Below are 23,309 nucleotides of genomic sequence, written 5' to 3'. Positions count from 1 at the left end.
TACCTCTTTTGTAGTCATTTCATAAATGGCTGAATAGTAGGCCTAGGCAATGGATATCTATATGTTATCCATAGAAGCAACCTTGAGAATAACGACGTCACCATTATACATGATTCTCAATCATGTGGTTCAGTCTCTCATATGAGTTCGGATCTTGATGAGACCTTGATTCCCTGGCTTGAGCTATCGCCCCATTAGTGTCATAGTGTCAGTACACTAGATACACTTTCTGGTTGGAACCGAATAGAGAGTTCATAAATGAACTTTCCCATCCAAACAACATTGTTGCAAACTTCTATATGGCAATATACCTTGCATTCATAATGGAACACACTAAAGTTATTACTTTAATGTTTCCATCCAAATATCTCTTTAGTCATAATAAAGAGATATCTGTTTATCTCTTCATTCATAATGAAGAAACATCCAATGATGGATTAGATTCATAATCTAATACATTTACGCTTCCATTACGTTACTCTAATTCTTCCTCATTCTTTGAGGAATCTATCCTTTAGTATTTCTTAAATACTTAAGGACTCACTTGACAGTTGCCATGGTTCTGATCCTGGGCTTGCACTGATATCGTCTTGTACCTTTCTAGGTACAACCCATATCAATGTTTTTCATACAATATGAAATACATAAATCACCTTTATGCGTATGCATAAAGGATTCTTATTTACGCATTATTTCTTTGGGAGTCAAAGGGTACGTTCCCTTTGAGAAGAGCTACCTCCTAGTCTCACTAGAGTTGTTCTTCTGATTAAAGTTTATCATCATATGAGAAACTTCCTAGCATCTTTTGTCTATTATTAGGGATTGATATAATCAAATTATATCCTAAAATCTATCAATATAGATTTCCATCCCATGTATATAGACTATGTCTCCCATATACATTCTATCTTTATATAATGTTTAAAGTCATAACTTTAACAAATGTTTAAAGTCATAACTTTAACGAAGAAGTATTCATTTCATTTCCAAAATTAATAAATCATATATACATTCATATATATCACATATATATTTATATATATATATACATACAAATTTAGGAATATGACTAACTCCCACTAATCTTTTGTAAACCTAGTAAACAAAAGATTCATTTACATCTTTATGAGAAAGCAAACGGTTTGACCTTTCTCTCATAAGACGCTTATAGCTCCCACTAACTTGCTAAGATCCATGATGGATGGATCTCTACAACTTACATGTCTTGTGATTCATAGTTTTAGACATATATTATCAAGACTATCTTAATAATGGTTTCGGAAACCTATATTATGTCCAAACATTGAATCACCATTTAGTTGTAGCTAGCAATCTTCGAATTAATTGAAACTAAGACTACGTCAAAAATGGTTCCTTCAAAGTCAACCATTCTCTTTGATTGTAGTCACCTTAAGCTACCAATTAGCTTATGAAGGTTTCATTATTTCGGGTCAAATGGTACTTTACCATTCCCATGAGTATATATCGTATATGCACTCAATGTAGTCATAAGGATTTTCATTCTTATTTCTTTCGAATTAAGAGGTGCAACTCTATGACATAGTCATAAAGTTCAAACCATTCAACTGAGACGGTTTATAAATCCTTCTCGACTACCTTGGAGCTTTTGGTATAGGAACTAGGTTGTTATATTTGTTGATTACTTTCTTGTCTCTCAAAGAACCCATTCTTTGAGTTCTATCCTTCGTTCATTTGCTCTTAGGCAAATCACATTGTAGGATTACAATGAACTACCCAACAAAACAACATTTGTTAGTTGGTTTATAGAAGCGATATCCAAAAGTTAATTTAAGGATATCCTACAAGATTGTTATCAAACAAATATTGTGTATTAACACACAACCCCAAATCTTAACATGCTTAAGATTTGTCTTTCTTTCCAACTACATCTTATGGAGTCATGAAAAATTTGGAAGATCTTCTAATTGACAATCATATTGTTTTTTAGAAGTATATATCCTATATATGGGTAATAGATAACATCTAACGAACTAAATCTTATTTGAGTTTGTTCTTCTCCAAATGGAGAAATACATTATCTTATGATGCTATTTTCCTTGATATCTTTCAAGGAAACTCATCTAAAGTGTTACTTTTCCTTGGATCAAATCTAAGGAGGTAAATACTTTAGATGTCTTACTCATCAACTTACATTTCTTGAATTCTTTGAAACTTTTTGCAAAGTATTCGGACTTGTGTTTATTCAAAATAAACTATAGTCCAACCGAGAGTGATCTTCGGTGAATGTCATCCAACATGAGTAGTATTATGTTGTGGATAAGTGCCACTAACATCTAAGTGAATTAACCTCAACAACTTTGTGATTCTTTCTTCTTTCCAAAAGAATAAAGATTCGAACATTTCGCCTCTATACAATTTTAACAAGAAGGTATTGGATCCGGATCTAACAATCCAAAGCATCCATCTTTCACCAACTCATAACTTATGTTTTTAGAGGAATCACAACTTAGTTGGGATTAGTCACTACCTTGCAACCTTTTTGGGTTTTAAGCATCATTATGTTCTAAACAGTTAACACCACCATATTATCTCTACTATAGAGACAATCAATTAGATTACTATAATCCAATCATTGATTAATAAAGAACAATGTTTTGTCAAACAAAACATTCATCCATCTCTACTATAGTGACGGAATTAAATTCCTTAAAATTGGAATGTAAAGACAATCTTTGGTTTTTCCAATTTCTTTGGTAGTTCATATGAGGAAGTAAGTACCATCTGCTTTCGCAGAGATCTATATTTGATTCACTTTCCGAATGTGAAGCACCTTCTCTTCTCTCATTAATCTTGTACTTCTTATTAGCCACACTTTTACAACGATTGTAAAACATAGTTACTAATACGGAATCAAACATTCAAGTAGAAGAACCAACTGTTTTGAACTATTCAAGAACAATTTACAACACCTTCGAAAGGTGTGTTCTTGACACTTGCAAGACATTTCTTGCAAATACCCCTTCCAATGTCCATCCTTTCATAAAGAAAGTTTGTTCCCTTGGAGTTAATTTTATCTTCTTCATTTGACTTCTCCTTTGACTACAATAGTCATGGTCCCTAAACTCCCACTATCTCTCTTGAAACTTATTTCAATTGTGTTATACACATCAAACATTTTGGAGAGCATGTGTTTATTGTACACTACATAGTTTACAATAAACTTAGTGAACGATTAGGATAGGGACACAAAGGTGAAGTCCTTGCCTAGTTTCCGTCTCATTAAGTGGTTTATCACTTCAACACTTAATGATTCAAAATCATTATAAGTCCATGTTGATGCACTATTTTTGTCAACCAACCATTATGTTCTAAACATAATTACAAACTTTCAAGAGTTGTTCAAAGCAACTCTCATTTCTTCAAACAACAATTTGTAAGTGAAGAATCATGGCACATAAAGTGTCCATGCCTTTGTGCTTTCTTCTCAAGTTCTTTGTTCATTTAACAAAGAAACAAGCACTAGTGTTTGCATTGGCTAAGGGTTGTTCAAAGCAACTATTATTTCTTCATACAACGATTTGTAAGTGAAGAACTAATAACACTAAAAGTGTCCTTGTCATTATGCTAATCTTCGTAAGTTCCTTTGTTCATTTAACAAAGGATTAAGCATTGGTTGTTTGTGTTGTCCTCTTCATGATAGACATTTCTAACATGTTCTTCCAATGATACATTATCATTAGGAAGATTGTGAGGATGAGACTACTTAGATACATATGCAATCCTTCTAAGACATTCTTTGGGATTGTGGTACCTAAGTCCGGAAACTAAAACATTCGGTTTTTATTTGTCAAGTGTTGGATAGCGTTTGCAAATATATTGGTAAACAAATACATAACGAATATAAATTGATTGATTTTAAGCCATTTGATTCGGGTCTTTAAATCAAAATAGCACCACCCACTATTTTTGGCAAATTCCATATCCCTCATTGGAATTCGAGAGTTTTGGATGAAACTCTTAGTAGGGTATGGGAGGCTCACTATTACCAAGCCCACCTCACAATGATATGATGTTGGCTAGCATTAATAATAATGAGAGAGTACACTTACTCATTTGCAACTAATGCAAGTACCCATCTTATTTGGCCTCTAGAGAATGTCACCTCACAATGATATGATGTTGGTTCCATTGCACTTAGTTAAGTCATTCCCACCATGCTTAGTTCGTGAAGGGGTTCAAGAATAGCCTCACGATGATACGATGTCGGCTATCCTCGTTGCCTACACTAACCTCATCATATGTTTATGGATTCCTCCTGAGTATAAGCATGCACTTTGTACTCCCCCATGATAGGGTGAAGCCGGTGTACAAGTCATAAACGATTGGAGCCCACCACGGTGGAAGGCCTACGAAAGAGTGTTCTAAGCACTCTCACGCTTATCAACTTAATAATGGTTTGGTTGAGGGTTTTAGGTCTCATCACATACAAATATTCAATTTTAATCTCTATTAAAACAATTTTGGTCCTATTACAACTATTGGTCCATATGATTGTTTTTAGTTGTATATAATACTCCCACTATGCTTATAAAACGGTTTTTAAAGCAAGAGTATATGATACTACTAACATAACCTTTGCATTCATTTGATGGACTATATAGTTGCCTTAGGGCCTTAGGATGATTATGAACCTTTGTTTAGATTCAACACGAGCCTTGTGTTGAATCTCGATCTAGGGATGGTGATTGATTTTAGTTACGCATTTAATCACATTAAGGCGTGTTGTCTTAGGGGCGTTGGACCCAACTACTTCATTTTCATGCATATCAAATAAAGCAAGAAAGAAGTACTTCAAAGTAAAGGTGAGCTTATGCTCATTACAACATTTGCATAAAACAAATTACTTTAAAGTAAAGAAGAGCTTAAGCCCTTTTACAACATTTGATCAAATCAAATTACAACCAAAATTAATCTACACATTCCCATGGTTCAAACAAATTTGAAACGGCCTTTCACATAGCTCAATTATATTAGGCTTAGGTTCATAATCACCCTTTAATTAATTAACACTTTAACTAATTAAATTGAATGCAACATTTTCATTTGGTTTTTGTATCCATAAAATTGATTTAAATAGAGCTAAACAAAATGAAAATCCAATTCTCATTTAAAGAGACAAAACAATTTTTGTTCTCTACCTTATTTGGGCCATAAAGCAATTAACCTCAACTTTTGGGCTATATTGCAAAACTTTTGGGGTCACTTTGTAAAGACACAAAAGTCCACTACTTCATGTAATTACAATAGAACCCAAAATTTAATCAATGCAAAAACTTCATTAAAGGAGCAAAACAATTTGTCCTTTAGCGTTTTTGGACCTAAACGTAAAAACGTAAACTTTTGGGCCAAAGTGCAAATACACAAAAGTATCAAAACTTTATGTAATTGCATAAAAGCCCCAAAAGTACCCCACTTGCAAGGGTGGCCGGTTTTGGAAGAGGATAGAGTGATGTGTGTGTTGATTTGTGAGTTTTAGACATAAAGCAACAAGTGGTGCAAGTGGTGTGTGTGAAAGGAAATTAATCCTTACACACCCATCACCATTTCCATCACCCTTCAAATAAATATCTTATGCATTAAAACATTTGAAAAAACATGAAACAAAAACTTTATGAAATAAATCAAAACTTTGAATCAAAACACAAACCTTTTTGTTCTTGGCAAAAATGTCAAGAACAATGAAGAACACTCATGAAAAAACTCAAAATTTTCCATGAACATTTTTCACCCAAAAACATTCCAAAACCATTCAAACTTTAGGGAAATAACATCTAACCAAACTAGGGTACATAGGGGTTCCAAAAGTCACCTTAAAACACTTTTAACAAGTCAAACAAGAACCCAAAAATCCACCCTTTGGATTTGGCCGAATTTTCCCAAAAGCATGGCACCAAATTTTAGCTCCAATATTCATGCTCATATGAACTACATCTACAACATTTGAGATGGCAAATTTTCTAACAAAATTTACATTCAAAGAAACAAGAATAAAGCTTGTAACAATTACAACTTTTAAATCACAAACTATGAACTACAAAACCCAAAAGGATTCACCAACTACTAAACCTAGGCTCTGATACCACTTGAAGGAATATTTTGTGAAAACATGTTCATTTAAGCAACATCAATAAGCATGCAATTAACAATTAAAGGCGGAATCATGCTAGCATGCACTTAAAAACAAAACATTAACCATGAAATTCAAAGCCTAGTAGATTGGTGAACCATTAATCAACTCAAAACAAAGTGAGTTGAAATATATACCTTTGTAGATTCCTCTTTGTATTTAAACAAAGGCTAATCACCCAAGAGATAGGGCCTTCCTTCCTTGCATCTAAGATCCATGGATTTGGATGGATCTACACCAAGGAGAGCATGGATGATAAATGAGTGACCATGGAAGAATAGATGGCTAGCTACAACTTCCATGGTGGCCGGCTTTTCTAGAGAGAAATGGAGAGACAATTCTCACCAATTTTCCCCAAAACAAACCCTTTAATGAATAAAAGGCTATAAAGTCATATTTATACCTTTATTCATTTGAGTGGCAAACTTGTAATTAAAGCAAGTTCACTACCCTTTCTCTATATGGCCGGCCATGGGGGGTTGTTTGGGCTTTTGGGTCTTAGTGAATCAATATTCATTAAGTTGTCATACAACTTAAGTCAATGGGCTTGACGTTCGAAGCCCATTGGGCCTTAAGGTCCAAAACCTATCCCGAGGTCTTTAACGAACTTATTCGTTTGATTAATTAACATATTAATTAATCCTTGCCATAAATAATTAAACTATTCAATTGTTCTTACTCATTTAGTTTGTTTCATCCATCTCCACCTTATACGGTGTACGATCCATTAGGTTCCTTTTAGCGAGGCAGTGGGCGATCAAAACTCTTTCAAATCGATTATGAATTGAAACTTACTTTCAATTCTCCCTTTAGTGATAATACACTTTTAGGGCTTCCACAAACCATGAGTGACACCTAGCCGTATGTCATGGTTACCCAAGCTAATCAGAAGAGGTTAAGAACCTATTCAGTTTAGGATTACAAATGCAATACGGTCTTTCTCTAATCTAATACTCCTGACCACATTGTTTGGTTTGATAGTTTATTTATTCATGTCTACTATCCAATGTGATTCGTGTTCTTATATGATTTCCTTGAATGTGATTTAGAACGACTTTTCTAAATCTCATTCATACTCTGGCCAGAGATTCTAAATCATATCATAGAGTATTCTCCCTCAAACGGTTTGAAGGTTAGAGATCCCTTGTTGCGCATTCACTTGCCTCCATGACTAAGTGGCTTAACCCCAACGATGCCGTGGACACCCCGATGGGGTGACATTGACATAATCAAAGATCAAGGACTTAACCACAAGACAACTGTGATGCCTCAGGTCAAAGGACTAATTTGCATTATCCCAAACATGAGTTCTCATGTGACATGAGTATGAGAACTCTTCGTTGATCGCGTTCAGTGAACTCATTCTCTACTGAGCACCTACGTACTTGTCTTGATGTCACACACACCAATGACTCGAGACTAGTCACTCTCCCTGAGAGAAGACATAGCACGTACCGATCTTGACGGACTGTCAATGCCCAATTGGCAATCCTATGATCAGGAACATTTAGGATGTGTCTACGAAAGAATGGTCTCACGAATCTAACTTCATTAGATTACATTCTTCCAATCACATATTCCTTGGACTTTATCGTTTAAGCATATAACATTTATATGAGACGGCTCAAACAATAATCTTTGCCCTTTATATTAAACTAGATTAGTTTAACATGTGAAATGTCCGTAAAGTATCATCACATGATTGGTTTTAGGGCACATTTCCAACAAAACTTTCATTTTAATTTTGAAACATTTGGAATATCAGTGTTATTTCAGAATTTTCGAAACATAAATTTGTAAATGTAGTTGTGTGTATTTTTTTTTAATTTTAATTTTAATTTTTTTTGCAGATACATATGAGACATAATTAAATTGTATGTAATTATGTATGTTCATAATATACCTACCCATAGAATAGAAAACTCACATTTTTTTACTAATAAAAAAATATTATACTATCTGTTGTAGGCCTATTTGACTTAACTATATTTAGGACTAGAGAGGAAGAGGGCCGGCGGCAAGAGAGAGAAGAGAGAGATTTAATTGTGAGGTGTGTGTTGTATTACCCTATTGTGCCTTTATTTATAGTAATAGGATATGTTAAATCTTTACCCTTATAGGATTACAACTCTAATAGGATAATCGCTACAAAAAGCAATATTCAAAGATATCCCTAGATACACTAGGATTTACACGATCACATTCCTATTCTAAATATGACTGCAACACTCCCCCTTGAGTGTGGAAATACTCAAACAAAACATTGCATCAGATCTTCAGCAGGGTAGAACAGTTGATGAAGTCGTTGGCACAATGGGCGAATGAGAGTCTCAAATTTAAAGAAAGTATGCATTGGTAGTAAAACTCACAAAACCTTGCTATGGTAAAACCTAAGGTATGTAAAAAAACTCATAGACTAAGGAAAAAAATGAGAAGTATGCATAATATCTAAAACAAATGTCATACATGATGAAAGTAGTGAACTCAATGGAGTATGATTATCCCAGTGATGGGTGCCTCATCAAAACCTCGTTACATAGCAAAAACACAGGCTCCTAATCGTAGGAAAAATAGTACATAAAGATCAAGTTAGTATAGTTCAGGATACTCCCCCTAAGTTAGACATAACTTCCAAATAAAAGAACTTTAAGCAATTCAACTCAGATAATTTACGCATACAAATTCCTTAGACGAGCTTCTAAAAAGTAGACTTGGGCAATGACTTAGTAAAGAGATCGGCTAGGTTGTCTTGGGAACATATTTGCTTGACTTTAATGTTCTAATGATGTTGTTGCTGGTGAGAATAAAAGAATTTCGGTGTTATGTGCTTGGTGTTGTCTCCCTTGATGTATCCTTTCTATAACTATTCGATACATGCTGCATTGTCTTCAAAGATCGTCGTAGGAAGGTCAATGATAGTAGTAAGACCACTAGTACTTCGAATATGTTCCATGACTGCTCTCAACCAAAAGCAGTCATGCGATACTTCATGCAAGGAAAGAATCTCAGCATGGTTCGAAGAAGTCGCAACTAGCGTTTGCTTAGTAAACTTCCAAGATATAGCGGTGTTTCCAACGGTAAAGACATAGCCCATTTAAGAATGTGCCATATGTGGGTTCGATAGATATCCATCATCTGCGTAACTAACGAGGCGAGAATCAACCCAAGGACTGAGGGGGCGACGACTCTTTTCTAGGATTCATGGGTGTAGAACAAGCCCAAATCCGTCGTACCTTTGAGGTAGCAAAAAAATGTCTTTAACACCATTCTAGTGTTTGCGTGTAGGCACATTACTGTATCTAGCCAAAAGATTAACAGCGAAAGAGATGTCGGGTTTAGTACATTAAGCCAAGTACAATAAAGAACCAATTACACTTAGGTATGGAACTTCAGGCTCCAAAATCTCTTTCTCGTCTTCCTTGGGAAGGAAGGGATCTCGTTTAGCATCTAGAGTCCAAACGACCATATGAGTACTTGAAGACTTCGCTTTATCCTCATTAAAGTGTTGCAACACCTTTTGGGTGTAGTTCGATTGATGTACTAAGATTCCATCCGAACAATGCTCGATCTCCAGGCTGAGACAATATCGAGATTTTCTATGATCTTTCATCTAAAATTTCTATTTCAAGGGAACAACAATTTCCTCAAGCTTTGCGGGAGTTCTGATGAGGTTCATGTCATTGACTTAAACTGCAACGATTGCAAATTAGGAATGTGACTTCTTAATGAACATGTATGGGCATAGTTTGTTGTTCACATAACCCTGACTTGTCAAATATTCACTCAGATGGTTATACCACATCCGCCCGAATTGTTTCAATCCGTAGAGTGATCTCTTCAATCTAATCGAGAGAGTGTTCCATGGTCTAGAACACTTTGAACCAGTCAATGAAAATCCTTCTGGAACTTTCATGTAGATTTCCGTATCTAGATCCCCATAGAGATACGCGGTTACCATGTTATTCATTTTTTTGAAAACTACCAAACTGACGTCCATTACGCGGGAAAACGTTTTCTCATAATTAATCCTAGGGTGTTGAGATAAGTCTTGTAGCCCACAAGCTTCATATGTGGTGGAGTATGAGCTACAGACCCAAACACCTTACGTTTCACAAGCGAATCGAGTTTGACCTGGATTGCTTGTTTCTAGTTTGACCAATATGTTCTACGTTAACATTCATCAACGAAATGTGGTTCAATGTCATTGTTAAACATGATGTTAGTAGCTACTACGTAGTGGACCAAAATCTCTCGATTCTCGGGAGGCCAGGTTGTCTTATCTAAGACATCACTGTAATCTAGAATAACCTTATGTGTTGGAACAAATGAGTAAGTGATGGTCTGATTCAGACTAGGATCACTAGTTTATGCCATTTTCCTATTCTGGGGTTATGAATCCTTTGAACCAGGGGGTCTGCCACGTTTCAGGGTAGGAGCAGATGATTGGCTAGCCACCAAAGTACTTGGCCGCGTGGAAGGTGCGGCCACCCCACCTTCAGGGACAGTTCGGCCTTCCTAGGCGGTAATATGGCATACTCGAGGTACATTCATCCTTGCAGGTGCGTTTGCAATGGGTATATATGATCTCGTCACCTTCGCTAGAGGTAAAAACATCCAATATACTTTGAGCAATGCTCTGAAGATCTAAATGAGACATAGTGGGAGCATACCACGATAATTCGCAGTGTTCTACAAGAACATTAGCGTTCTTATCTCCCCTTAATGACGACAAGATTGTCTCATTGAAGTGACAATCTGTAAAACATGCGGTAAAGAGATTTCTTGTCAATGGCTCTAAGTAGCAAATAATTGAAGGTGAATGATAACCGATATAGATTCCCATTTTTCTCTGATGACCCATTTTGGTATGTAGTGGTAGCGTTATTGGCACATAGACTACATACCCAAACACACATAAATGTGAGACGTCAGGTTCGTATCCAATAATCAACTATAACAGTGAATGAGGTTGGGTAGCGATGGGCCTTAAGCGGACCAACATAGCTACGTGCAATATTTCATAGCCCCATACAGATATCGGCAGCTTGGTTCACATAACCAAAGACTGAGTTATCAATTGAATGCGCTTTATGAAAGCTTTTGTCAGGAGAATAAAAGGCTTCTTTAATGGTTAAGACAGTACCCTTAGACAACATTTTACGAGCATTTCCGTATCCTTCAATCAGGTTAGATGATCCTAAAAGGGTTGTTAGAGGTGCATTCTTAGGTACGAAGTTAGTAAAATAGTATCCCTCACACAAGATGGTGTGCATGGTAGCACTATCAGCTAGACAACTAACTTCCCCACTAGTCATACTAGAACTAAATTAATTGAATCAGTCACATGCATAAGTATAATTCCATTCATTCAATTAATCAATCGAGAAATAATATCCATAAAATAATTATCCATAATTCAAAACAAACCAAAACCAAACAAATTATTCCAAATACTTAGAAAAATTGTCCAAAAATTAAACCATAAACCTAAAAATTAGGGGGTTCGGCCACTAGGGGTAAAAACACCTTAAAAACATGTCTAGAAGAATAAAACTTATTCGTCTATAGGGGCAGATGCCTCTTGAAAATTTGATATCTCTATGGATGTAATAGCATCTTCAGGATGTTCCACATTGGCAAAGTTAGACTCACGACATGAATGATACTTGGCAATAGCCTTGGGGGTAGCTATGCATACACGTGACCAATGATCCTTTGATCCATAGCGGTAGCACATGCCTATTTCAGTGGAAGCCGATGGAACGGTAGCTTTTTCCTTGTTCTTGAAGTTTAAGGCCTTAGGTGCAAGGGGTTGGCGTTTCTGGGTCAAATTTCCTCCATTGGGTGGCCCTTGGCTCTGTTGACCTTGGGCCCATGGGTGGGCTTGCCACCCATTACCACGGCCACGATGGCTTTTTCATCATTTGTGGTTGCTAGAATTGGTCCCATACACTTTAGGCAAAGTGTTCGAGCTAGTGGGTCAAGCTTGATGATTTCTTATCAAAAGCTGGTTCTGCTTTTCATCGAGAAGTAAAACAAAGATCAAATCTGAAAATTTGGTGAACTTATATCCCTATATTGTTGATGTAGGACAATATTGGTGGCATGGAAGGTCGAATAGGTCTTCTCCAGGAAATCTGCATATGTTAAGTCCACTTTATAGAACTTAAGCAGTGATTGGATTCTACAAACTTCATAGTTGTATTCATTCACGGACTTAAAGTCTTGGAAACGGAAATGCTGCCAGTCGTGTCTTGTCTCATGTAAGTAAATGTCTTTCTGATGATTAAAACGATCAGTCAGAGCAAGCCAGAGGGTATGTGGGTCCTCCTCAGCGAGGTATTCGGTCTGTAGTACATCATGGACGTGTCTTCGAATGAAGATCATTGCAGTAGCTTTCTCAACTTCGTCGATGGGGTTGTCGTCAATAGATTCCTCGACGGTGGCTCTAATACCCTTTGTAGTAAGGTGGAGCTTCATGTCTTGAACCCACTTCAGGTAGTTTCTTCCAGATACTTCCAAAGCGGTGAAATCGAGCTTGTTCAAGTTTGACATGTCTTTAAAACGGAGGGTACAACAAAATGTTGTTAGTCATATGGTAATCCATAGACATACATCGTAGAACATTCGGATTCTATGGACATGTATTGGTTTAATTTAAACATGAAAGTTACATGTTTCATGTGGTAAGTTTTGAATGAAAACTTTAGGTTTCAAAGGCACTAAATATGAAACTACAGGTTCAATTTAGTTTTATAAACTATTAGTTCATAAAGGAGAGGTTCTTGTAAGAACACAAAATGCAATATGTTGATTGAAGTGTAATGGATTTGAGTTGCTTTGGGAACTCAAGTGTGAGAGCTTCGGGACCAAATGAGGTTGATTGTGGAAGCAAAATAATGACAGATAAGTCATATTAGCTTTGGTTGGCGATAGGCCAAGTGATAATTAAATTAGAATTAATTGGCGTAACCCAAAGTACCCCAAAAAATATTTAGGTATGAGTTATAACGTGGGATTGCCAAAAATTAGCGTTGGGTTGAAAAAGAGAACGCGGCCTAGCAAAAAAAAAAGGTTGGAGGCGGCGTGGAGATAGGCTATGCAGCACGGCTACAGGCCAGTGGGCATTGGGGAGGGCTACAGGTATCTAGGCCATGTGGTCTGGGTAAAAAATAGGGCACAGATGCAGGACCATCGTGTGCTGGCATGCTGGATGGTGCAAGGAAGCCCAGCCAAAGATGGGGTCTAGGTTTTTGGGTCGGGGCAAGTCAAGCCTAGCAGCATAAGCTGTTGGCGAGTTGGGTCGAAGCTGCGGTGAAGCCCAACAAGCAACATGCTGATGCGGGCAGGCCTGGGCATGAGACATGAAAGGCCTAGCAGCTCTGGGCTACTAGAGTTGGGCCAGGAACGGGCGGGACAAAGCTAAGAAAGCTTCAGGCCTTCTAGGTTTGGGTTGGGGGCTTCAGGCCCGTGATTACCCTATCAGGCCTAGGGCCTGGGTTGTCTGGCGTGAGCAACAAAGTCCAAAAGGCTGCTACTGTGTGGTCCAAGGTGTCAAACAACACCATTCCCATGTTTGCTATACGCGGATGGGTTGTAGGCCAGTTACGGTGGTCGGCGATGGTGCCTAACGGCGGCACGGCGGCGAGCCGTAGCCATGCCTATTTCCCAAGTATTTCTTCTTATTTTTTCCAACTTTTCTAGGGTTTTGAGAACCTAAATTGTTTCAAATTTATTTATATACGTTTCATGCATTACACAATTATTATTTTGCTTTGTGGAATTTGTGAGTCAAAGCATATATAAATATATATATATTGGAAGGAAAATATAAATATAGGGGGTTCATGCATCATGGGGAATGTTTTCATGTTTCGTGGACGTTTCAAATATCTTACTTTATTTTAAGCGTACCTGATTAATCGAAAACAAATAAAAGTCTTTGAATTTTGTAGAAGAAAACCTCCTCATACGATCCTTCAGTTCCTTAGCTTCTGGCAAGAGTGTGCTGATAACATGTTATAGGCTTATTTAACTGAACTGTATTTAGAACTAGAGAGGGAAAGGGTCGACGACCACCTTATTGTGCCTTTATTTATAGTAGTAGGATAGGTTAAATCCTTACCCTTATATGATTACAACTCTAATAGGATAATAACTACTAAAGGGAATATTCAAAGATATCCCTAGATACACTAGAATTTACACAATCACATTCCTATTCTAAATATGACTACAACACTATCCTCAATTTTAACACATAATATTTAAAAAAAAAAAAATTTACTATTATTAGGAGGGGGAGGGAGAGTTCAAAACTATCCTTAATTTTAACATATAAATTATGAAAGTAAGAATTAAATTATAAACAGGACTAATGATAAAGACGATTAAAGTATACTAGCCTCTTGCTGTATACGCGTGTGGCAATTAGCCTTTTTATACTAGACTGTGTCTTTTAAATTTTTTATTTAAATAAAAAATTTAAATTTTTATTAAAAATTATTCAAAAAAAACAAAAAAAAAAAAGGAAAGAAATGAAGCAAAATTATGAAACCACCCACTAAGTCCAGCTTCAACACTTGGGTTACAACCCAAATTTAGATTTTAAACTAACGCAATCCATCTCCAATAGTTGAGCCTAAAATAAGTTTTGGGTTAAAACTTAAAATTTGGACAAATTTAACTTAGAGTTTCGGTCAGGGGTGTGATATCCACACACCCTTTTTACATCTCACACACCTTTTTAATTTTCAGCTGTCGAATCGAATGAATTAAAGAAGATCGAATGACAGAATCTAACAAAGGGTGTGTGAGAAGTAAAAAAGGGGTGTGTAGATAGCACACCCCTTTCAACTAGGTTAAAAGGCTAGCCTACCACATGCACGTGGACGCGCCTAGAAAAGTGGAGGCCATAACAAGGCGACACGCCCAACATGCGAGTGCTAACAGGAAGTGGGGCCCGCCCCTACCGAGAATGTCGGCCACCCAAAACTAGCCCAGCGACTCTTTTTCGATCCGACGGTTTTAATAATTGGACCTTGGTTAATCCAACGTCTAGATTCAACTTATTTAATTTTTAATTTTTAAATGCATTAAATCCAACGGATGCAATCGAATATGATGAAATCTAAGATCTAGGGCATCCTAATTCAATTGAATGGGATGATTTTCTCATTCGGAATTTGCAAAAACAAAATTTTGATCAAATAACACATTGCAAAATGCTAGGCCTTCTAATAATTTAAGAGATTTGTCTAAAAAGATTTGCGATATAACTAGAAGACGTTTAAAATACCACATATGGGTTACTGGGCATGCCAGTTTGATGTAGCCCATTTTGATATCTTCGATCCGAGAATCAAAAAATTTGACTCTACATTGTTCACAATATCTTGGGTCTTTTTTTCCATCTCCAATTACTTGATAATTTTCACAAGCACAAATCCCACTTTTTATAGTTCCAAAAATTATTTCACAAAATAATCCATCTTTTTCGAATTTATTGGTTTTGAAATGAAAAGTACGGTTTTGTCACCTTTTCAACTATCTCTCCATTAGGTAGGGTTTTTTTTTTGGTCCAAGGACTTATTTGGTGAGGATAAACTAATTCAATTCGAAGTTGTTGATGATTGTATTGATCGATCATAGCAGAAAAATTTTGATTCATTTCATTCCAATAGTAGAAAAAATGTCAAATGACCCAAAACTAAATCCAATGCCTAAAACAATTAAAAAAATTATTTGAATCAAAATTCACCAAAAAAAACTCTATAAACACATGTTTCATGGGGTCAATTTAGTGAATTTTTCAAATTTTGTCAGAATCTAAATATTTTTATGATAAAACGTTCATAAAAATAAATTATGATAATCTACATAAAATTTATTTAAAAAAAAAGTTATAGAAAAAAATTAGCCTAAATTTATTCTTTAATAATCTCAGGTTAAACTTATAACCGAGAACTATTGGAGTATAACAATTGTTTTGGATTAAAGCCTAAATTTTTTGGGTTAAAAATGTTAGGTTTTAACCAAGAGTTGAAGATGATCTAACGTGGGAGTTCTTTGTTTTTGTTATTTTTTTAAGTTTTAAATTTTATATAGGAAAAATTAAAATGTTGTGGATTACCTTAACTCCTTTTGATTCAATTGTAATTTTGAAAAATTTTAAGGCACAATTGATGCTATGGGAAATTTTATTTAAACCCAACTATCTTATCTTCAAACCCAACTTAAATATTTTTGCCATTAAATTCTCCATTTTGCCCTGGTGTTATTTAGAAAGTAAAAATAAATTAAAAGAACATGAACCCACATATCTGCCCACCACTTTTCGGTGTCTTCTTCACTGACGCCAACATCTCTTAACCACCTCCTCTTTCGTATTATCTCCCTCCTCATTTGTCCTTCTCCTTCCTCTATTTCTCACATTGTTCAACCATAACACCGGCATCGGAGGCCTACAAACATAGTCAATGCTACGTGAGGGCGAGTAGTGGTGGCTGCCCTTCTCTTAACTGGAAAACATGCCGAGTGGTACAGAGCCGGCAATTCAGAGAAGCACAAATGTCTATGGTCGAGAAAGGATAGCAGAGTTGTTGACGAGGAAGGCGTTGAGCCGAAGAGGGATCATTTATCTTATATGGACAGTTCGAAGTCAAAACTTGTGGAAACTGAATGGTGTGCCATATAAGGCGATTGTGATGCTAAAAGAATTTGAATTGAAGTTGCCATGGAGAATTGCCGGTGAATCTTTCGTGGGGTTTGAGGTGGAAAAGAACCACTAGGTGTGGAAAGAGGTTTTAATTTTGTTTATTTGTTTTTTCAGTTTTAATTAAAGGGTGAATTAGGAATTTTAGGAAAATATTTTTTGTATTGGGTGTGGAAACAGGTTGAATGAGTTCCAATAAAATTTCCCTTATGCTATTTGAGTGCTTCACTATTTCGAGATGCTTCATTTATGAACATAGATAGATAATTATCCTAAAAACTAATCAGAAATTCGAAATTTTTTAGTAAGAATAATATAAGGCTTTAGCCTTTATGTTCATTTACTAGTTTCATCCCCATGTTTTCCTATTTTTGTCGCTCCACGCTTGTGTTTTCCATTCAAAAATGAAAAAGGGTCGCTTGTGCCGCGGAGGCGGGGTTGGGTAGATTTTGGACCTTCGTGGCTTATGAACTAATAGGACTGCAATTTGGATTAGGTCAACCCACTTTTATTCATGTCCAACCCGATTTCAAATCCAATCAGGTGGGTTAGCAAATAAAACAAAAAAATACTAGCCCAAACCCAACACGAGCTTATTCCGATCATTTATTGGATTGGATTGTGTTGGTGTCTTGCTTGCCCATGTCAACCTAAACCCAATCCGATTTGGAGTCCGAATTCGCTTATGCATATATTACCAGTCCATTTCATATCTATAAGTTATGTATAAATTTTGGAGTGACTATATTTAAAGTTTATTGTCAGTTTTTATTTGGATAATGAATGATAGTGTTACTTTTACATTTCTTTTGGTTGAAGCTTTGGTCTTGTAATTTAATTTCAACTTTATGGTTGTTCAAAAAAAAAAACATTCAACTTTATGATTGAAACATTAGAAATAGTCTCCAATGTGTTATAAAATTGAACTCAATAACGTTGTACAAACCTGAACACACTCCAAATAAACTTGAATCCGACTAAACCCGCATGACCATGACCTCAACCCAAGCATGAGTTGTAAATGTTGAGTTAGAGTTGGATCGACCATCTACCCCGTTCGAGTTGCACCTCAATACGCTAACGTATTAATGATGACTATAATACATGGGACCTCTTTTTCTTTATCCAAACTTTTTTCCACTCAATTTTACCCGACTAGTTTTTTTGACCCGCTTTATGTGACGTTTTCTCGATTGTTGTTAAATGAAATCCATCTTTTAACTTATAGAAACTACCCCACAGGATAGAAATATTTTCAACTACGGGAACAAAGTTGGTAACAAAGCATAAAGAGAGCAGAAGAAGGAAGGGTGAAAGTGAAACATGGGCAACTGGGTAAAGTTGAGAGAAGAAGGCAAAGGTAAAAGAGGTTGTCGGCTAATGATCGCTGCTGTCACCACCTTTGATTCCCCTCTTTCCTCCTCCTCCTCCTCCTCAAAAGCTGTGGCTGTTGCTGCTGCTTTTGCTGTTGCCGCCGCCGTAGTGAATACTTAAATTGAATTAGTATGGTACAATATCATTACCAATTTACTTTCTATTCTTTTCTTTTTTTTTCAAAAAGAGGGACAACTGGTGATAAATCACGGTTATCCACCTCTTCCGGACCGAAGAGGTTGTGGGGAATTTCACCCTACCCGTGGCTCAAGCCGACTCATCAGCTTGAAGCATCGTACTCGTAAAATGAATACTAAGAGATTGAACCATTTTGATTGTAAAAACTCTGAAGATATGTTATTAACAAGTAGAAGAATGAACTCATCTCTTTAGGAGAAATTACCCTATTTTTATACAACGATAACTGGTACAGAACTAGCCGTTTACAAATTTAAATCTAAAGACGTTTTACTTACGATTGAAGATGAATATCAATATCACTAAACTATTAAGTGGCTTAAGTAGTTTTATTTGGATAAAAAAAAGTGATTCATTTTTCAATTACAAGCAATATTGTTATTTTTATTATTATTGTCAAGCGATATATGTTGTTAGATTAGATGTTAGATTAGCCACCAGTAAGGTTTGAACTCACACCGTCATGCAATATTATTACTTTGAACTACTATGATGAAATTATGACTTTTTAAAATAAAAAAAATATTAAGTTGAAGAGAAAAAATCTATTCACCATAATAATTTACCACTTACAAAAAATATATTCAATTAATTGTTCAATTATTTTTACAATAAATTGAACTAAGTTTTATAATAAGTTCTTTGTTTTAAGTTTTGGTTAAAGGATTTGGATCCCATCCGGATCTAAATTGTAGGGATTTTAGGAATCTTCACATCTTAATCATTCATTGTGCATCATTCGGTTAGAAATCATTTGATTTTTTTTATTTAAAATTAAACATAAATAATATCTGACGAAAACTGACCAAGCAATATACGATGAACAGTTAGAATGTGAGGATCTCTAGGATCCTTACAAAGGAAATCCAAAAAAGATCATCTTCCTTGGTCAAATCACAGCATGGCATGTCTAGAATTTATTTTTATAATAAAAAATTGTTCATAATTTAAATCATGATTTTTTAGTCAAACAAAATACAAAAGGTCTGTATATTTAAATATTTAAGTTCATTTTTGTTCGACGTGTAAGTAGATTCTCATCGTGTTACTATCTAACTTTTTTTAATGAACAAGTTCCTAACTTTTAAACTAAACGTTCCAACAACAAAAATTCAAGTTTAAATAATTGAAAAAATATATACAAATAAGTAAATATAAAGAAAATGTGAAAAAATCAAAATTATTTCAATGACATTTTACCACTTCTTCACACATATGGACATGACCCATGAATTGTTTAACAATATTCCCTTGGTCCCCTTCCGAACGCTGTCCCTCTTTCAGTCTTTCCCCTTTCAAGTTTCTAGTCCTCCCTCGATACTCGTCCATTTTGTCTTCTTTTTCCTTCAAAATTAATCCATCATCCAATCCCACGCTTTCTCATTTTTATCTTTTTTTGTGGTAAATTTTTATCTAATCCTAGTGGAGCTGCCCAACAAACTAAATGTTATTTAATATTATCTAAAACTATTTATCTTTTTTTTATTAACAAACAATATTATTTATTACTAAATGGAAGGTAGTTCAAATTCATCATTGGTCATAATCGAACTTAAGAATTCTCATTCACAAGTGAAAATGAATAGTTTAATGTAAAACTGATTAATGAATTAGTTTAATAAATAGTTTTTATTTTTGTTTAGGAGTTAAAAGTTTAAATTTAACTCTAGTAAATAAATAATAAATCCATACTAATTTATTAAAACTGATTCATGGATTAGTTTAATATCTGTTAAAAAAAGAAACCAAAAACGGTAAATCAAAAGTAAAAACCAAGTACAAAATAACTCACTGTCCCCCTCTCTCCTCTCTTTTATAGAATTACACCCTTTTCCTTGTGGGTGTGGGTGTATATACAAACACATATACAGACCCCTTACGCTTCTTCTGAGTTCAAAGTTTTAGTGTTTTAACCTCTTCAATTCATCTCCCACTCTCCCTTCCACTTAATTTGTTCTCATTCATTTTATGTTACATTTTATCATTTTTTTGATTCGTAAGAGAAAGAATGCTTCCTTTCCAGAACTACTCTGAGTCGGAGCGACAGAGCTGGTCCAGTCAAAACCGCAACAACAACAACCTAAGGGACGGCGCAGATTCCATCCTGAGCTCGGCGGCATCGGCGACGGAGACCGCCAAGTCAGCAGAAGCATCCACCAGCCACAAGGAAGCCGAGAGGCGGCGCAGGCAGCGTATCAACGCCCACCTCTCCACCCTCCGTACTCTCCTCCCCAACACCACCCGGGTATATATATCTGTAACCGCGTTCTTTTTCTCGTTATTTCGACTCAACGCAAGGACATTACAGTAATTGCACGCGGTGTTTTGAATGTATGCAGACGGACAAGGCGTCGTTGCTGGCGGAGGTGGTGCAGCACGTGAGGGAGCTGAGGAGGCAAGCTGATGACCTGGCGCGACAAGGCCGGGCCGGGTCGGAGGCCTGGCCGTTTCCGGCCGAGTCGGACGAGGTGACGCTGAACTACTGCAACGGCGGGACCAAGCTGTTGAAGGCGACACTGAGCTGCGAAGACAGACCGGGTCTAAACCGGGACTTGGTACAGGCAATAAGGTCTGTTCGGGCAAGGGCTGTGCGGGCTGAGATGATGACGGTCGGCAGTCGGACCAAGAATGTGGTGGTGATGCAGTGGGCTGGCGGTGGCGGGGAGGAGGGGTTTAGGGCTTTGAAGCGGGCATTGAAGGCTGTGGTGGAGAATCGGACCTCCGGTTCTAGGCTGGGTAAGTTGGTTTCGAGTAATAACCGGGGTCGGGTTTTTGAGGATGCTGACGAGGATATGAGTTTTTATTGACAAATAATCATGGCGTGAGGTGGTTGTATAGAAACCTAGATTACATGGAATAAAAAAAAAGTTGGATTTTCTTGTGGTAAAGAATGAAATGGTTTGTGGGTTTCTATAGTAACCTTTACAAGTCGGAACGCTACGAGATAGTGAATTCGGTCCATGTAAGTTGTTTTTATTTGTAAGATAAATCAAAACTATGAAATCTTGTTTCTATGGAAAGTTTGTACTCATTCAATAAGAATGAGACTATTAAACAAGGGAATACAATTTCATACTCATTTCCAAGCTTGTAAGTATTGAGGTTGTGTTTGGTACGGACGCGAAAAAGAATTCATGAAAAATCATTTTCCATGCATTTTCCTTAAAAACAGAAATGCAAAATCTTGGCCAAGCCAAGGAAAACGAGTGTCAATGTTCAAAACATTACGTTCAATAACCAAAACCTTACTTAGTACTACGGTCTAATGATATTCTTCTTCACTTGTAAGTGAGAGGTCTTAGGTTTGATTCTTGCGGACGGTGAATTTGAACCACATTATTGCTAACCCATTATGAGACTAAGCCCACCCTTAAACTCATATTACTAATTTTTCAGGTGTCCTCATGCTTCATATCTAATATTCGTATGCATTCTTGTATAAAACTTAATGTTGTAGCATCTACAATATCAAAGAAAAATATAACTAGCAATGTTTAAATGAAATCAGCGTGGAAAGTATGTGAATAAGTAGAAATGTGAAAAATTATGTCCATGTGAGAAAAGAGCAATTGATTTCCTTAATTATTTTTGGCTGACGAGCCGCGATGGATGCCAATGGACATTGCATTTGAGCTGCTTGTTTGTCATGCGCGGGGCGGGTGCGTTGCACTTGATGCTCCGCATCGCACATCAACACCGGCCAATTTTATAGACCGAGCTTTCGGGCTTGCTAAATGTGGCCAGCCTGAGACCCTTTTTGGCTCAAATCCCTATAGTACTTGGCTGGAGATGGTCTAAGAGTCTATTCCACCTGAAATTCTATGCTTGACTCTTCTTCCGTTCACCGCAGTAAAAAAGAAAGAGGAAATGAGAGAGGAAGAGGGAGTACATGTACATGTCAAGAAAAAATCGTCTGTAATTTTCATGTTCTGTTTCACGTCCAAGCAGGCGCCATCATTCCAAGTCTTGATGAGTACTACTGAATGCTAATAGGTGGCGCACGATCCCCTAGACTTGCAGTCCAAACCTTGTATTTAGACCTAAAATTGTGCCACTAAGAGCTTCCCACTGTAACTGCTATATATATGATCTCCTAGCCCCTTCCATTTGAAAAAGCAACACAGTTCTAAGGCCCCAGGCATCAAATGATTCCGCGGATCTTGCTCGTGAATGTACAAAAGTTAAAGTAGAAAATGTATCGAAAGCTAAGGACGGGATCAACTCATTTGTAGCAATGAAAGAGCGTTTCAAAGTTTTAAAAAGCATACAGTTTTGTAAGTACGTGGCCATTGAAAGTATTTACAGAAGTTACTTGCATATACATATTGGTGTTAGTCTATAACTGTAAGGTAATTATATTATTCAACAGGAAAGAGTCATAGCATTTCCAAACTCCGGCTCAAGTACAATTATCCGAGGCAATTATATTTTCTCTTGCAAGTGGGTTTTTACCACAGTGATAGAAAGGAGTTGAGCCTTTGCATGACGGTGTGGGTTCAAACTCCGTCGGTGGCTAATCTAACATCTAATCTAAAATTCTCTTAAACTTGTTTAACTAAATACATTCTGCTTTTGTTTGATTATTTATAAATGAATGGGGATATTTACATATATAAACTTACAATTGTTCGAAAAAAGTTCATGGTGATTACTTGTGTGGACACTACTAGAAATTTTGACTTTACCGACAACATTAGTTTGTCGGCAAAGAGTCTTTCCCGATGAACAAATTCGTCGGCCATTTCACACCCCTAAAGGTCTTAGTAGTTGAATGTGACTACCCACAGCTCACATGCCCTTGGCAAGGAAAAGTCAAATCATTATAGATAAGGATTAATTACTCAAATCCTATCT

The 23,309-nt window shown here is 36.3% G+C and overlaps 1 protein-coding gene across 1 annotated transcript; it reads left to right on the top strand.

The window, feature by feature from the left end:
* Nucleotides 1–20,281: 20,281 nt before the first annotated feature.
* LOC126602039 (transcription factor bHLH30-like) lies at nt 20,282–21,541 on the top strand. The gene is made up of 2 exons (XM_050268852.1): nt 20,282–20,700; nt 20,795–21,541. The coding sequence occupies exons 1-2, from the start codon at nt 20,464–20,466 to the stop codon at nt 21,260–21,262; spliced, it is 705 nt and encodes a 234-aa protein (XP_050124809.1). The 5' UTR covers nt 20,282–20,463; the 3' UTR covers nt 21,263–21,541.
* Nucleotides 21,542–23,309: the final 1,768 nt, after the last annotated feature.

Source organism: Malus sylvestris, chromosome 15 (genome assembly GCF_916048215.2).
Source record: "Malus sylvestris chromosome 15, drMalSylv7.2, whole genome shotgun sequence".
NCBI classification, from domain to species: Eukaryota; Viridiplantae; Streptophyta; class Magnoliopsida; order Rosales; family Rosaceae; genus Malus; species Malus sylvestris.
This window is presented reverse-complemented; position numbering and strand designations above follow the sequence as displayed.

Coding starts and splice junctions, on each gene's coding strand:
- LOC126602039 (XM_050268852.1), top strand. CDS start 20,464: ATGCTTCCTTTCCAGAACTACTCTGAGTCGGAGCGACAGAGCTGGTCC. Junction 20,701..20,794: donor TCCTCCCCAACACCACCCGG/GTATATATATCT, acceptor GAATGTATGCAG/ACGGACAAGGCGTCGTTGCT.